The sequence below is a fragment of the Typopeltis vanoorti genome, chromosome 22, assembly GCF_054136105.1.
Source record: "Typopeltis vanoorti isolate ZY-2024b chromosome 22, IOZ_Tvanoo_1.0, whole genome shotgun sequence".
Taxonomy (NCBI): Eukaryota; Metazoa; Arthropoda; class Arachnida; order Uropygi; family Thelyphonidae; genus Typopeltis; species Typopeltis vanoorti.
The window spans coordinates 59,664,991-59,683,958 of record NC_143570.1 but is presented as its reverse complement, the minus strand read 5'-3'; the positions used below and the strand labels follow the sequence as shown (position 1 = coordinate 59,683,958).

At 33.5% G+C, this 18,968-nt stretch overlaps 1 protein-coding gene across 2 annotated transcripts in view; it reads left to right on the top strand.

Annotated features, from left to right (window-relative positions):
- The window catches only part of Tdg (Thymine DNA glycosylase), a 234,747-nt gene that overhangs the window by 133,321 nt on the left and 82,458 nt on the right, over positions 1-18,968 (top strand). For both annotated transcript variants that reach the window (XM_090412150.1, XM_090412151.1), the window contains exon 6: positions 17,549-17,681. In XM_090412150.1, the coding sequence (XP_090268276.1) occupies positions 17,549-17,681 (133 nt within the window). The remainder of the gene's footprint in view (positions 1-17,548; positions 17,682-18,968) is intronic.

Genomic DNA, 18,968 nt, shown 5'->3' with positions numbered 1-18,968 from the left:
CCGATGATTGGAGTAGAGCTCTCATAGTACCCATATATAAAAAGGGAAATAAAACTGAATGTGAGAATTACAGAGGTATTTCCCTACTGAGTGTTCCTGGCAAGATCTATGCAAGTATACTTGAGAAACGGTTGAGAAGAATTGTGGAAGAAAAGCTTGGTGAAGAACAAGCTGGATTCAGGCCAAATAGAGGCTGTCAGGATCAGATCTTCACTTTACGACAAATAGTCGAGAAAGCATGGGAATATAACAAAGATCTGTATTTAAGTTTTGTCGATTTGGAAAAGGCATATGACAAGGTGCCAAGAGAGAAGCTATTCAATACGCTGCAGTTATATGGTGTCAATGGGGCATTATATCAAGCAATACTTAGTCTTTATTTGAGTTGTGAGTCAGCAGTTAGAATTGAAGAAAGTACAGGAAGATGGTTTAATGTTAAATCTGGTGTGAGACAAGGATGTACATTATCCCCTCTGTTATTCATTATCTATATGGATCACATTATGAAGGAATGTGGTATTAAACCTGATATCAAAATTGGAGATGTTAATGTCAGCTCTTTGCTTTATGCGGATGATGTTATACTTCTAAATAAATCTGCTACAAGTCTGCAAGATTCTCTGACTAAATTGAATAGCTGTTGTAATAGATATGGTATGAAGGTCAGCAATAAAAAGACAAAGACAATGAAAATAGGCAGAATCATTGAAAATGTCAACTGTGTTGTGAACGGAGAACCTGTGGAACAAGTAAAACATTTCAGCTACTTAGGCACAATTTTTACTGAAGATGGTAAACTAAATATAGAAATAGACAACAGAATCAGCAAAGCTGGTATGGTGGGAAGTCAATTGAATAAATTCATATGGAATAAGAAAGAAATTAGTCGGAACACTAAATTAGCTGTATACAAGACTGTGTTCAAACCAATTTTAACTTATGGATCTGAGAGCTGGGTCAGAAGTAAAACACTTGACCAAAGACTAGAGACCGCAGATATGAGAGTCCTGAGAAAGATTAGAGGCGTGAACAGATGGCATCAATGGCAATATCATATTAAAAATGAGGATATTAGGAAAGAACTTGACATTGTCAGCATCCAGGAATGCGTTAGCAGAGCTAATCTCAGATGGTATGGTCACTTAAATAGAATGGGAGAGGAAAGATTAGCAAAACAAGTGTTCTCTGCCAGGTTGGCAGGAAAACGACCCAGAGGAAGACCAAGATATAGGTGGATTGATACGGTACAAAGTGCCTTAGACGATAGAAATATAAGATCTGATAATGTTGGAGTCTTGACAAGTAACAGACTGATTTGGAGGAAAATTGTAGATAGGAAGTTAGTAATGATGTAATTTTTTCGTGTAGTACTGTCATATCCTGTACACCCCTTGAGGGTACATGGCAGGAATTTGATGATGATGATGATGATGATGATAATATGTATATTTTCTTATTTATAATTTGCAAATTTATAATAATCAAAACTTAGTTTCTGTGTTGAAAAAATGAAACGTTATGTGGAACAATTATGGAAAAATCACGAATGAAATAAAAACTGTACCTATGTTTCATAACAGCTTTCGGGTGTCTTTTAATGTTGCAACGGGAGGGGGGGGTAAAGTGATGCTATCAAAGTCGAAATAAAGTTCATTTGTATTGTGAAAGGAAATGAAATTTAACATTTGATATACATATTTTGAATGATAAAAATAAGCAAATATATCGCTTACTTTAAAAATTGGGGAATAAAATATCTGAATTATGCAGTAAATATCTATAACTGTTAATTTCATTTTGTAATGACCAGTTATACAGGGAAACCAAGAAAGTGAAAGTACAAAGAACAGTGGATTACTATATAATATAAAGAAAAAATTTAGTGATATGATTAAAGAATTTCATGTTATTCTCTATAAAGCAAAGTTGCTCCAGTGTGTCCTAAAGGAAATCTGTGAAGTATTATTTGATTTCGATGGTTTGTACAAAAATAAAAATAATATAATCTGGAATGTCGGCAGCCGGTTTTCTTTTCTTTTTTTAAAAGAATATTTCAAATAATTATCGTGAATTAATTTCTTCGAGAACAAAGAAGAATGTTTTGTCTAGAAAGCAATTAGAAAAAAATTAGTGCCAAAAAATTAAAAATGAAATTGGTTCTCCAAGGTAAGCTATATTTAAGTGAAGAAATTATGCAAGACCTTTATTTTGTCCAGAAATTAAAATTGTGTACAATAAAAAGAGAAAACAAAAATATAAATAATTTCTCTATTTTTAGTCTATCCTATATAACTAAAATCCAGTTGACCAGCATAGAACAAGGATGTGCGTTTCTTGTTATAGGCAACTGAGATGTGGGTACGGTACGAACGTGAGATAATCCGATTAACTGTTCTCTTCAGCGTGAGGGTTTCACACCTTCTAATGGACAGGATGGTCAAATTGCACTTCTTATCCTGGTTCTTTAAACAGGTGGGCTGCATCATATCCAGATTTAGTTGGACGTCTATAGACGTCCTGGCCGTTTGGAAGGTTAAATATAAAAAGTACAGAAGAAAATGAACAACATTATAAGAATCTTAAAAACAAAATTGATAAAATGTGCATATCTGCTAAAAATAATTGGTTGGAGGAAAAAGCAAAACTGTGTGAAGAAGCTAATAAAAGAAATGACAATAAAACTGTATATAAAATTATAAAAGAATTAACTAAGATCTATAAGGATAAACCACTAACGATGAAAGATAAAAACAATCTAGAAACTGGATCTGTATTTAAGTTTTGTCGATTTGGAAAAGGCATATGACAAGATGCCAAGAGAGAAGCTATTCAAAACGCTACATTTATATGGTGTCAACGGGGCCTTATATCAAGCAATACTTAGTCTTTATTTGAGTTGTAAGTCAGCAGTTAGAATTGAAGGAAGTACATGAAGATGGTTTAATGATAAATCTGGTGTGAGACAAGGATGTACATTATCCCCTCTGTTATTCATTATCTATATGGATCACATTATGAAGGAAAGTGGTATTAAACATGATATCAAAATTGGAGATGTTAATGTCAGCTCTTTGCTTTATGCGGATGATGTTATACTTCTAAATAAATCCGCTACAAGTCTACAAGATTCTGACTAAATTGAATAACTGTTGAAATAGATATGGTATTGAAGGTCAGCAATAAAAAGACAAAGACAATGAAAATAGGCAGAATCATTGAAAATGTCAACTGTGTTGCGAACGGAGAACCTGTGGAACAAGTAAAACATTTCAGCTACTTAGGCACAATTTTTACTGAAGATGGTAAACTAAATATAGAAATAGACAACAGAATCAGCAAAGCTGGTATGGTGGGAAGTCAATTGAATAAATTCATATGGAATAAGAAAGAAATTAGTCGGAACACTAAATTAGCTGTATACAAGACTGTGTTCAAACCAATTTTAACTTATGGATCTGAGAGCTGGGTCAGAAGTAAAACACTTGACCAAAGACTAGAGACCGCAGATATGAGAGTCCTGAGAAAGATTAGAGGCGTGAACAGATGGCATCAATGGCAATATCATATTAAAAATGAGGATATTAGGAAAGAACTTGACATTGTCAGCATCCAGGAATGCGTTAGCAGAGCTAATCTCAGATGGTATGGTCACTTAAATAGAATGGGAGAGGAAAGATTAGCAAAACAAGTGTTCTCTGCCAGGTTGGCAGGAAAACGACCCAGAGGAAGACCAAGATATAGGTGGATTGATACGGTACAAAGTGCCTTAGACGATAGAAATATAAGATCTGATAATGTTGGAGTCTTGACAAGTAACAGACTGATTTGGAGGAAAATTGTAGATAGGAAGTTAGTAATGATGTAATTTTTTCGTGTAGTACTGTCATATCCTGTACACCCCTTGAGGGTACATGGCAGGAATTTGATGATGATGATGATGATGATGATAATATGTATATTTTCTTATTTATAATTTGCAAATTTATAATAATCAAAACTTAGTTTCTGTGTTGAAAAAATGAAACGTTATGTGGAACAATTATGGAAAAATCACGAATGAAATAAAAACTGTACCTATGTTTCATAACAGCTTTCGGGTGTCTTTTAATGTTGCAACGGGAGGGGGGGGTAAAGTGATGCTATCAAAGTCGAAATAAAGTTCATTTGTATTGTGAAAGGAAATGAAATTTAACATTTGATATACATATTTTGAATGATAAAAATAAGCAAATATATCGCTTACTTTAAAAATTGGGGAATAAAATATCTGAATTATGCAGTAAATATCTATAACTGTTAATTTCATTTTGTAATGACCAGTTATACAGGGAAACCAAGAAAGTGAAAGTACAAAGAACAGTGGATTACTATATAATATAAAGAAAAAATTTAGTGATATGATTAAAGAATTTCATGTTATTCTCTATAAAGCAAAGTTGCTCCAGTGTGTCCTAAAGGAAATCTGTGAAGTATTATTTGATTTCGATGGTTTGTACAAAAATAAAAATAATATAATCTGGAATGTCGGCAGCCGGTTTTCTTTTCTTTTTTTAAAAGAATATTTCAAATAATTATCGTGAATTAATTTCTTCGAGAACAAAGAAGAATGTTTTGTCTAGAAAGCAATTAGAAAAAAATTAGTGCCAAAAAATTAAAAATGAAATTGGTTCTCCAAGGTAAGCTATATTTAAGTGAAGAAATTATGCAAGACCTTTATTTTGTCCAGAAATTAAAATTGTGTACAATAAAAAGAGAAAACAAAAATATAAATAATTTCTCTATTTTTAGTCTATCCTATATAACTAAAATCCAGTTGACCAGCATAGAACAAGGATGTGCGTTTCTTGTTATAGGCAACTGAGATGTGGGTACGGTACGAACGTGAGATAATCCGATTAACTGTTCTCTTCAGCGTGAGGGTTTCACACCTTCTAATGGACAGGATGGTCAAATTGCACTTCTTATCCTGGTTCTTTAAACAGGTGGGCTGCATCATATCCAGATTTAGTTGGACGTCTATAGACGTCCTGGCCGTTTGGAAGGTTAAATATAAAAAGTACAGAAGAAAATGAACAACATTATAAGAATCTTAAAAACAAAATTGATAAAATGTGCATATCTGCTAAAAATAATTGGTTGGAGGAAAAAGCAAAACTGTGTGAAGAAGCTAATAAAAGAAATGACAATAAAACTGTATATAAAATTATAAAAGAATTAACTAAGATCTATAAGGATAAACCACTAACGATGAAAGATAAAAACAATCTAGAAACTGGATCTGTATTTAAGTTTTGTCGATTTGGAAAAGGCATATGACAAGATGCCAAGAGAGAAGCTATTCAAAACGCTACATTTATATGGTGTCAACGGGGCCTTATATCAAGCAATACTTAGTCTTTATTTGAGTTGTAAGTCAGCAGTTAGAATTGAAGGAAGTACATGAAGATGGTTTAATGATAAATCTGGTGTGAGACAAGGATGTACATTATCCCCTCTGTTATTCATTATCTATATGGATCACATTATGAAGGAAAGTGGTATTAAACATGATATCAAAATTGGAGATGTTAATGTCAGCTCTTTGCTTTATGCGGATGATGTTATACTTCTAAATAAATCCGCTACAAGTCTACAAGATTCTGACTAAATTGAATAACTGTTGAAATAGATATGGTATTGAAGGTCAGCAATAAAAAGACAAAGACAATGAAAATAGGCAGAATCATTGAAAATGTCAACTGTGTTGTGAATGGGGAACCTGTGGAACAAGTAAAACATTTCAGCTACTTAGGCACGATTTTTAGTGAAGATGGTAAATTAAATATAGAAATAGACAACAGAATCTGCAAAGCTGGTATGGTGGGAAGTCAATTGAATAAATTCATGCAGAATAAGAGAGAAATTAGTCAGAACACTAAATTAGCTGTATACAAGATGGTGTTCAAACCAGTTTTAACTTATGGACCTGAGAGCTGGGTTAGAAGTAAAACACTTGACCAAAGACTAGAGACCGCAGATATGAGAGTCCTGAGAAAGATTATAGGCATGAGCAGATGGCATCAATGGCAATATCATATTAAAAACAAGGATATTAGGAAAGAACTTGACATTGTCAGCATCCAGGAATGCGTTAGCAGAGCTAATCTCAGGTGGTATGTCACTTAAACAGAATGGGCGAGGAAAGATTAGCAAAACAAGTGTTCTCTGCCAGGTTGGCAGAAAAACGACCCAGAGGAAGACCAAGATATAGGTGGATTGATATGGTTAGACGATAGAAATATAAGATCTGATAATGTTGGAGTCTTGACAAGTAACAGACTGATTTGGAGGAAAATTGTAGATAAGAAGTTAGTAATGATGTACGTTTTTTCATGTAGTACTATCACATCCTGTACACCCCTTGAGGGTACATGGCAGGAATTTGATGATGATAATGGAGAAACTGAATCAATAAAAAATATTAAAACAATTTGGGAGGACTACTATCAAACATTATTTCAAAAAGAATATGAGGAGGAAAGTATAACAGTAGAAATGATATATGAAAAGGCACCACCCATAACTGCAGTAGAAATTATAAATGCAATAAACCAAATGAAACTTTCGAAAGCTACACGAAGATGAAATATCTATAGAACTCTGGAAATATGGTGGCAAGGAAGCCATTAACTTCTTAATGATATTATTTAATCAAATTCTCTATACTGGAGTAATTCCAACTGACTGGAAAACAGGAGTTATTATACCAATTCACAAAAAAGAAGACAAAAGAATATGTGAAAATTATAGACCCATAAAACTCTTAAGTCATAGTTATAAACTATTCATCCAAATTATACAAAAGGGAACTCAGGTGCTTACGGAAAAAAATCATAGAGGAAAACCAAACAGGATTCAGGCCACATAGATCCACTATAGATCACATCTTCACCATTAATAATATAGCAGAAAAATATTGGGAATACAACCTGCCCATATACTGTTGTTTTATTGGTTTCAAGCAAGCCTTTGATTCAGTTAATAGTTTTTGACCAATTCTTTGGGTCAAATCCCTGTTAAACTCTCATTCGGGTATCACGTGGTACATCTGGGGGACAAAGGAATTGCCTCAAGATCGAGCCAATGCCAGCGTATCAGATTGTCTGAGATCAACCCCTCGTAAAACACTAAGAAATTTATATTTCGCTCCGCCACTTAGCGCTTTTAGATTAAACAATATTGTCGATCAAGAGGTGATCTCAAGACAATACTTAAGTGATACCCTGTAATTATGCAGACGTTTCATAGTACTTTTTTATAAGCGGTGCATCGGATTCCAGAAATCACAGATAATCTTAGTTGGGTACAAAAGCAAGGTTTATTAGATATCATAAATGTGTACATACAATACAATAATATACAGGGTGTTCGGGATAAATTTGACATATTTATAATTAATTATATTTTTCCGTAAGTTACATGTATTAACACACACTTCTCTTCATTTAAAAGTTTGGACCCTTCTTCATTCATATACAAGATGTCAGAAAGGATGGATAGCTGGAACCCACCTGAATCATGGAAGAGAATAACTTGTATCATGATGATTCGTGCCCGCCATCAAAATAAGGATATTACGACTGCTGCCCAATGCTCCCTGAATACAGTAAAAACAAATAGGCATGAACTAGAGACTTGCAATGGTGACTACGAGGATGTAGCAAGAAGAAAGATCCTTAGCAGACGATCTGATTGCGTTCGTACAGCAGAATTCCTCGCAAATCTGCAGGAACAGGTGTTGAAGAACCCTGGCATTGGAATTCGGGCTTTGTTCGTGGAGTTGCTAACTGTAGTCAAGCCCTGGATAACAAGGGTAGCCAATGGTAGGCCATATGTATGGCAGCAGGATTCGGCCCCTTGCCACACCTCTGGGAAAAGTCAAAAATGGTTGTCTGAAAATTTCTACGACTTCACCAGTCCAAATGTTTGGCCTCCAAACTCCCCAGACCTTAACCCCATGGATTATTTTGTATGGGGCGCAGTTGAAAAAGACACCAATCGCACTTCCAGTAATACAAAAGCCCAGTTAATGGATAAAATTAAAACAGTTTTTGCGGCCCTTCCCATTGAGACTGTAGCATCAGCTTGTTCGAGGTTCCGAAGCAGAATTGAAGCTGTGATCGATGCTAATGGTGGTTATTTTGAGTAAATCTTGTTGATAGTATTGTAATTAACTCTGCCTGTAATGTTTTTTTGTCAATTCATTAAATTTAATAGATACAAAGAAGATTTTCTTTTTCCTTACGAAACTGTCAAATTTATCCCGAACACCCTGTAAGTATACTCAAACTGATTAAACTGTAAATCTCTGAAGTAAAATTTCTTATATTTTCCCTTAAATATCTTAATCATGTATGATTATCACAATAACTCTCTATTTTTTTAGTAGTTCAATCAAACCACACAAGACAGCACTCATATCTTTTACAATTCCTTACTTTAAACATATTTTTAACCTCCTAGAACATATTATGTAACTCTATCACAATAGGAGACAGTAAGATTTTAAGGTAACCCTCTCTAGATCACTGCAGTTCAGTCCTAATTATTATCATTAATGTTCATTCCTCTGGTTTAACAACGTGGCACAAATCATTCATTCACAATCAACAAAATACAAATAAACTCTACTTATCTATCCTTGGTTCTGCATCGCATTAAAGGCCTACCGGAATCTGCTTCTCCTTAGTCGAAATGTCCATGTGCTCCAATCTGGCTTTCTATGGACGGCTGGGCTTATTCCTTCCACGGAGATACTATGTTTAGTTCTGCTACCACCTCTGTCGAAACACTCCGGAATGGAGGCTGCCACCCTTCACCTGCTCACGACACCGCGAGACGAACACCAGGAGATCCAGGAACAAAAGGCGCTTTTTCAGGGGTGCTAGATTCTTATATTTTCACCTTTCTTTCTCGGCGATTCTTGCATTCCGCGATGTCCACCCAACGCACTTACATATGCTGACGTCACGTCGTCCAGCTTTCTCCGATATATCCGACATGCGCTGACGGCACGCAATTGCTTGGGGCGAACAGCTCCTTTGCGTTGCTACTCTGTGACCTTTGGACTTCACCTCCTTTCATCTCGAACCTGTGCTAACATTCTATATCTCTTAGTACACAATGCTCTATTAAACTTTGCTAAAGGTCTATCCATTATTATTTAACTAATTTGTGAGTGGTACAAAATGCATACTTATTTGTTTTCTCATAGTATGAAATAATTGATATATTTACAATGCATTATTTTTATACTCAGAGGCAAGCATGGTATAATGTTTCCTATCGGGTGTTATACAATGATAAGATGAAATATTTTATGTTCCAACTTATCAGGGTATAACAATAGAAACAAATTGATCACTATCTTAAAAAAACGTAAAAATGAATTTGGATATTTCAATAATTCGGATATTACAAATTAACTTTTCAAATTGGATATTAATTGGATAACTTTTGGATATTACAAAAAAGCTTTTGTTTAAACGAATACATTAAAACCAAGGATTTCAGAGTTGAGAAAGGTGTAATGCAGGGTTGCTCTCTCTCTCTCTCTCTCTCTCACCTCAACTCTTCATCATCTTCCCAGAAGAAATCTGTAAAACCATAGCTGATGAACCAGGTGTAAAAATCAATGGTACCAACATTGATCATGTTAAATACGCTGATGATATCATTATCCTAGCAGATTCTAAATCGCAGTTAGAAAAACTATTAATACAGTGGTAACTTGGTCTGCGAGTGTTTTGCAAGACGAGCAAAAATTTTTAATAAATTTTAACTTGATAAACGAGCGAGGGCTTGCAATACGAGTATTACATATACTCGTATTGCAGGACCTCTCTTTGTCTGCTGAGCGGCACGTGATCACAAGCCGCTCGAGATTGTGGGTAATCGTCTCGCTTACTCGGTCTCAGTAAGCATACCTCATTCATATACAGTAGTCAACATTTGTGCTAGTGTTGTGACCACGTGTGTGTGTGTGCGTAAAGCATTTTTTTTATTTTGGGCCCAAATGTAGTGACTGTTCTTTATTAACTGTGACAATGGCCCCAATGAAGAAAAGGGTTGAAAAGGAAGGCGGTAAGAAGGAGATGATTACGGTGGAAGTTAAGAAGGAAATCTTGTCCGAGGAGGGGAGAAAAAGACGGAGACATCCCTCTCTTCAAATGAGATTAGGGAGGTGTGTAAAATGTGGGAAACAGTGTAAAATTTTGTAGAAAAGCACCACCGGAGTAAGGCTGTGGCAGTGCAAGCGATGAATCTGTTTAACGACAATGCAATCTCATATTTCCGTGAAATCCTCAAAAGGAGGCAAAAGCAAGTGTCATTGGATAGGTTCCTTGTTAAAGTCACACAAAAAGAAAAAGAGTCAACAGATAGCAGTGATTCCGTTAGTGAAAATGAAAGTCATCCTACCCAGTAGAATTACTGTAATATGTAATGGTAATATAATTAATAAATTCGATTACTTTATGTATATTACATTTAAATAATAAAAATATAAAAGGTATACATATATAAGGTATACGAAGGTATATGTATTAATCATTGTTATATGAATATTTTTGAATTTTGGAACGAATCATCTGAGTTTCCATTATTTCTTATGGAGAAATTTGCTTTGATATACGAGTGCTTTGGATTACAAGCACGTTTCCGGAACAAATTATGCTCACAAACCAAGGTACCATTGTATTCTAAATGACTCCTGTAAAAGTTATGAAATGAAAATAGATCTGCATAAAACAAAGATAATGAAGGTAGGTAGAGAAGATGAAAATATTTCCATAAATCTCAAAAATCACCCGTTGGAACAAGTTAATAAATATGTTTATCTTGGTGGTCTTATTTGTAGTAACCTCAGCAATATGGAAATAGTAAAACACAGGCTAAACCTAGGATGGACCAGCATGAATAAATTAAATAAAATATGGAAAAATAAAAAATCCCAACAAGTCTAAAATTAAAATTACAATTATTATCCCCTTGGCTACTTATGCTTGAGAAGCCTGGAGATTAACTCAACATTGGTCAAGAAACTTCAAGCATTTGAAATGAAATGCCTCAGAAAAATTAATAACACCCACTGGATGCAACACAAGACTAATGATCAAGTCAGAATAGATTTAAACTTCCCAGATGACATAATAGATACAATCATTAAGCATCAACTGAGATGGTTTGGTCTCATCCAGAGAATGACCCCCTCATAGACTGCTATATTTAGCTCTGAATGGATATATAGGAAGTAAAAGACCTAGAGGCAGACCAAGAAGTACTTGGATAAAGTTGCTGAAAGAACATTCCCATCTGCCCAGCTATAGAGTCATGACCTAGATGGCCAAAGATCGCAATAAGTGGAGAACCTTTCTTCTTAGTGGACTCAACCCATTATCAAGCGGATGAGATGATGACAATAGGGAACAAATTTTGTGATATCCTATAAACTAGTTATGCATGCTTCTTTTTAAAAAGCGGATGGGAATTTGTGAATAAATAGTATATCGTGATAAATCCCTATACCACCTTATCACACTGCACAGGTACATGCAAGACAAAGTGAAAGTTTTTAGAAAAGTAAGTTTTTAAAAAAAGGTAAAACTTTTTTCAACATGATGGATAATGAATAAGAGATATTGGTTATAAGAATTTTCATTGACCGCACATCTATTCGTTCTGTTCTTTAACTCTAAGAAAAGCCTGAATAATCCTGAATGATTAGTAAAGCTTATCTAGTTTTTGGAAATAACACCTGAGATAAGGAATTATGAAGCTTTATGCAAAATCTGCATTTTTAAATCTGGTAATGTATTCAAATACTTTATTTGAGATTGAAATATATAAGAAATTTTATATTACAGGATTTTGGATTTTCATTTCTTAAATGATATATAAGAGCCTTCGTAGTTCAGAAGTTATAGACGAAGACCTTTGGTCGGAAAGACCTGGATTCAATTCCTGTCAGTGATGTGCGGAACCTTTATCCGGTCTCTTTCAACAAAAGGTGAGTTAGCTGGTCTCATACTGAGGTAGGGTCCCCCCTCGACAGGCGAACCGGCCCTGTGAACACATGCATCTACAGGAGGAATAGGACACACTGGGAGGCATAGGGCTAACCACCTTATCCTTGAGTTATGGTTACAGTTGCAAGGTCCAAGAATAAACTCGACACTGTAAAAAGTAGAAGAGGAAGGTTTAAGTAATGTAAATGATGTACATAAAAATGTATCTGATTATTTTATGAAAGGAACAGCTGTGTTTTCTGTATAATATTTGATTTAGTTTTGATGACTGAACTTGGAGGGAAATAAGAATGAAAACCTAACATGGATTTTAGGCCAGGTGGCCTGTTCCGGTCTCGTGGAATCTTTTTCTACTTATTTTATATCTGTATAATATTTTTGGTAGTCTGCTATTATCCATTTGATTTAAATGCTCTATCAATTTTTGTTTATACTGTCGTATGTAGTAATTAATTGGTTTTATATTCAGGGATTGTAAAATTTCTTCATTTGTTTTATGGTCCCACTTGGTTTATACAGCTGTTAATAATTTGAATACACATTCTGAAAGCAATGTTTTAGTAAATCAAAACATTTCTAGAAAATATAAGTAAAAAATATAGCTCACAAGAGTTTAATATGTACTATGTATGAAAGTGCAATTCTGTATTCCTATGGATGAGGAGGTTGCAGTGATTGCCTTTGATTTTTTGTAGATAACTCGCCATAGTATACTCATCAAACAGAAATATCACTAGATATCCATATGTACATTACTTGGCACAGAAACCATTCCATTTGTGTAATGCAAAATAAGAAGACAGTTACTTTTTAGACAGATTTTTATCATGGAGACAGTTCATAAATACTACACAAATTCCATTGAAGAAACTTGAAACTGACATGCCATATATATATATATATATATATATATATATAAATGACGAATATATAACCCCCCCCCCCTCAATGCAATAAGGACTTGTCACATGGTCAAGTCAGCTCCCTCCTGACTAGACATATGAAACAAAACCCAGAATGAATGTGTTAAATTACAGAGATCCTCCACCTCAAGAAATGCTAAAATATCAATCCCAGCATTAATTTATTCACTATATACGTAGTATGCAGTGTTGGTACATATATAAACCTTGATTCATTTGCATGTTTTACTTTAGATTGTAGCATAACTGTGACAGTGGAAACAATGGTTTTGAGCTAATTGTAGAAATCACAGCTTATAAAAAACGTAAGTCTTTTATTATGATTAATTGTATTTATTTGACTTATATGTTATCCACATTAGTAATTTTTTACTAAGCAAAACGTTACAGAAGGGTACATCCTTGCGGTAAGATTAGTGCAGCAGAATGATACACCACTGTCATTGACCCAATTTCACTATAAAGTTAAAAGCAAAGAAGTGCATGGACTGCCACATCCTCTTAGTAAGATCATGCCTATAGATCTAAAAAAATAAATTTTCACCAGAAATATAGATTGTCTTTACATCATTTCCTAAGAGTCTGGATGTTTGAATATGTAACTGTTTTCCAAACACCAAAGCTATGCAATGATTTATTAACATGGTTAAAATAATAATGTGTCCTTAAGCTCAGATGATGAGGTTCTTACCTGTATTACACATGTAACTTAAATTAGTTGATTATTTCTACGCTGTATGAAGGTCAGTGTTTCCATTATTTTGTTTATTTATTTATTTTTTCCCCCATCATACTTGCAACCTAGTGTTTGATTTCTTAGTTTGAATAATTTTATTTAAATTGTTATATTTCAGTTTTACTGTGATATTTTATATAATTTTCCTAATTTGTAATGTCCCCAAATTCCCTTGTAGCCTTTTCTTCATTAATTTTATCTGTCGCCATCTTTTACTTTTAGAAGACTAAGTAAAAAATTAAATTTGTCTGGTGAGTATAGAATTTTCCATTCATTAGGTTTAGTCACTTAGAAAAAAAAAAAGTTTTCTGGTTGAAGTTTCAGTTGTTAGTTCCGTTCTCACTCACTCACACACACAATTTTATAAATGTAGAAAGAATTTTCTTTCCCAATCACATTATTCATGACATATGTATACAGAACATTTAACAATTGCTATCCACATTATATTTAAACTTGGGATGTTCCTCAAAGCGTGTCTAAATTTTTATGTTTAATTATTTTTGAGAAAAAAAAAAAATATATGTATGTGTGTGTATATATATATATACACACACACACACACACACAATTTTCTAAATGTAGGAAGAATTTTCTTTCCCAATGACATTATTCATGACATATGTATACAGAACATTTAACAATGGCTATCTACATTAGATATTTAAAATTAGTATGTTCCTCAAAGTGTGCCTAAATTTTTATATTTAATTATTTTTGAGAATATTTAATTGCAGCTCATTAAATATGATTTCAGTTGTAATAGTGATACAATAAAACTTAATACACTTATTCTTTCATTATTTTCATTATTCTTTCATATTGTTTAAGTAGCTGGGGGAATGGAGATTAAAGGAACATTTAATTAGCATCTCTCCCTTGTTCACATACATTCTAATTATAATAGTCAGTTGAATTTTAAAACTTTCATTTCATGAAGCATAAATAATCACTTTACATACCTTAGCAATATTTATGCATTTGAAACTTAAATAAATACTTTAAATATAAATTTTAAAGCATTAAAATTCTCCATTTACATTGAAATATGACTGATTTTGGAAAATAGCTTTCAAATCATATTTTCAGGGCATGTAGCCAGAAAGCTGATATTTCTTACTTATACAGTTGCTTTTATAACAGTTGAATACCAATATGCAATAAGTATAAGTAGAAATTTGTTTTATGATATCAGAGTTGCTTTACTTTTTAGTAATTATAGCTATAGTTAAAGTGTTAGAGATAATATCAAAATCTTAGTGGAATGCTCTATTTGAAACCATATTGAAGCATATTTGATAACATACGGGTGTTATTTATTTTTAGCAGTGACATGTCTTAGTCCTGTTACTCTCAGATATATGTTGCAAAAATTACTTATAAAAAAATAATAAAATTATATATAAATTTTCTTTTTTTAATAAGTCATTTTTATAAGTAATGTCAGATAGTCCTAACATAGTCTGTATGCGTGCTGTGAAAGTAGCAGAGATATGATATCCCAAGAAGTTGATTAATGGCAATAGTGGCAGCACAGAAATCCAATATGCTTAAAATGAAATTTTAAGCATATTGGATCAATGCTTGTTTCAGGAAGGCAGTTCTATTATTTTTAACCCTTTCTGACCTGAATTTTTTTTTCCAAGTGAAAAAAATTTTTCTTTCTATTTATTTTGTCTTTAGGTCTAAAAAAGCAAGAGTATCAAGTATTTTTCAGACAGCTGCAATCTGTAGGCAAAAAATGGAACTACGACGTATGATACCAATTGGAATCATTCACCACGTAATATGGGCTATGAAAGCCAAGAAAGTTAGTGATTCCAATTGGAATCATTCAGGCAGAAAAGGTTAAGAATAATATGGTATGTTATGTAACCACATGCAATTTTTTTTTATATGAGACCTACTCATAAAAAGTTGTAAACCTATAGTACATCAGTACCATTGGTGGATTACTAACCATTCATCTACCACCTTTTTAAAGATTCACAAAAACACAGGTGTGGACTTATGGCGGGATTCAAACCTGCAGCCCACTCTGTCAACTAGGCTGGCTGAGTTTTGATGATCCAGTGATCACTTTTCTGGAAATGGCTACAGACCATCTTTGTAACAAGTAGCAGATAACACAAACTTTAAAGTATCTATCACAGTTCTTCTTTGGTCCATTTAGAATTATTAAACCAATATGCAATTTTGGCACTACTTTAATGAAAGATTAGAGTAGTGCCATTTTCATTGTTGATTGGGCACATAAGTGCACTATATGTAATTTGTATCCCATGCTCTTTAAACTGAAACTTTTTATCAAGGTTTGACTATGTTGTTGAGAATTATACTTAGTTTCTTTTTGCAACGAGTTAGCAGGTGCATATTATAATAATCTGCAGGTTTTTTTTTTTTTAAACTGCTATAAGATATGTATGATTTTCTTTTCAGTCTGAATAGCAGTGTGTATAGCATTGTGTTTGTTTTTGGGGTATAGAAAGGAGTATAAAGTTATTACTGCATACAGTTAATAGTTATGTGATCCTTTTTTTTAAAGGGATAAATGTCATGTAAAGTGATTGTCTGTTTGTTGATAACAAAGTATTTATGGTTTTTAGTAACTTTATTATATAGTTGAAATCTGAAGAAGTTGATCATAGGATTGACAAAACTAGTTAAAGTTAAAAAATAAATTGCACTTGTTCGCATACTAGGTCATTATTCTTAAAAACAATGGACATCAATTATGGAAACTTTCAGAAGCTGTGATCTCATAATAGATAGTAATGGTTGCAAGTGTAATATATACCCGTGGTTATTAATGGTCAGGATTTTTTCCTGGGGTTTTCTGAATAATTCTAAAATTCATAGGGAAGCTAATGTACAGTAGTTTCTTTCATCAGTACTATGCTGTAACATGTGGATGATATACCTAAAGGAATGGGAGGGAATTCGATGGTGTGCAGTGTTGAAGGCTTTCTTCATTCTAGTTCACTGGCGTTTGATGACCTTTGATTGCCATTGTGTTGATGGCAAGCAGTTACTTTTTTTTTTTTCCTCTACTATTGTTATCAGTTTACAATAATCTTTACAATAAGTCCAAGGAGGGTTCCTCTCAAAGAACAGTTTTATGACTCAATTTCTTCATATTATAGATGTGAGTATTCAATGAGAAGAGGTCTGTCAAGTTAGACAGTAATTGTTAGTCCTTATATTTATAGACAGGCATTTTGTATTACAATGATAATCAGTTGTTATAATTCTTTATAAGTGATTTTGGCTGTCCCATTAAGGTTTTTGTAGTTGAGTTTTTACTAATTCTGTTATATTCTGAAAATATAACTAGTTAAACTAGATGCCTAATTAGTGTCTTATTTAATTTTTTGTTTGTGGATCCCACACATGAAAATTTGTAAGTGTATAACATTAGCACAGTTGTTGAGCTAAGGGCTGGATAATTCTAGAAATGTTGCTCTCGACCAAACAAGGAATTCTTTTAAGCCACTTTAGTGCTCCAGTAAGTTTGGTGAGGTCTCACATCAGACAATGAAAACCATACTTGAAGACATTCACAAACATCCATGCCAACACTAGATTTCGACCCACACCTCTGAAAAGCAGATGTATTCACTTAGCCAGGTAGATAAGGTAATTTTCAGTTTATTTTATAGGTCAATTGCTTGTATGTTTTGTTAAATATGATCTTTCTTGTTACTATTCTTCATTGGTAATTTATAGCCTTATTTGACATTCAAGACATGCATCACTGTATAACAGAAGTACTATAATTTATCTAATGTTTATTATTTATATTGTTATTATTATTTTTAAATAAGGGAAGTGTTTATTTCTTGCTGGATTGATACCAGAGCCAATGACAGCGATGGATGATTACAAATTGATTACTTATGGCATTGGTTTCACTAACATTGTTGCAAGGGCAACAAAAGGAAGTGCAGACTTAAGTCGGTAAGTTATGAGATCTTCTCTATAAATTGAAATTAATATAATTTTATGTTAGATATTCCCTATAGAAAACTTATAGGGAATTGAGGAACAGTTTATTATGTACAGAAGGATTTGCTTTATGAATTTGGAGGGACTTCTTTAGGGAAGGGGGGGTGCCTGGTGACTTTAAATAATTACTATTATTACAATAAAGAGCCAAGAGGCTATTTTTTTCTGGCAATGTAAATTAAGTTAAGGGGATAATAAATCCCTCATTATTTTAAAGCTGGATAAGAAACTCAGAAATCGAAACGTTTCGTGCCGAAGAACTTTCGGCGAGTCCAAGCATAAGTCAACACCTGGTAGTACAACACTAGGGCAACTCGGACCAAAGGTGGAGCAAGCTTCATCACTATCCTTAATATTTTCTCATAATGTAAATGCAGCTCCTAGGAGATGTATTACTGTTTTACATTATATGGGTACTTGCTGGCAATTCATATAGTAAAGGTATGCAAGTTCGGTTCACTTAAACCTTGGTATTATCCAGGTCTACCTACTCACTGATGAGACCTCAATAAAGGTCGAAACCGGTCTGGGTAGTGACCTTCCTCATAATGTAAAACAGTAATACACATCCTAGGAGCTACGTTTTACATTATGAGAAAATATTAAAGATGGTGATGGAGCTTGCTCCACCTTTGCTCTGAGTTGCCCTAGTGTTGTACTACCAAGTGTTGACTTACGCTTGGACTCGCCGAAAGTTCTTCGGCGAGTCCAAGCATAACTCTTAGATTTCGATGAAACTCTTAGATTTCGATCTCTGAGTTTCTTATCTGGCTTTAAAATAATTAGGGATTTATTATTCCCTTAACTTAATTACTATTATTCTTTTTTTTTTTTAGTATTTATCTGAATATTGTTCACAGTAGGTTGTGAAATGTGTCATACATTAGTACCACAAGTAGGCTAAAAGTTGGATAAATGAAAAATTTCTATTCTTGAGACCAAACAGAGAACTTTTTCAAGCCAACTTAGACCTCTACTAAGCAGAATTAGGGTTTCACATTGGGCACTGAAATTCATCTGCTACCTGAAGGCATTCAGGTAGTGGAATGCCTTCAGGTATCAGATGAAGGCATTCAGAAATACCCATGCTATCAGTGGAATTCAAACCCATGAAATTTTGGTTGGAGAGCTAAAAGTACTATACAGTCAGTCACACACACAGTAGAAAAATAATAATATACCTTAACAACAGAAATATTTATGCAATTATCATACCATAATGTTTTTTGTTAAGCACAC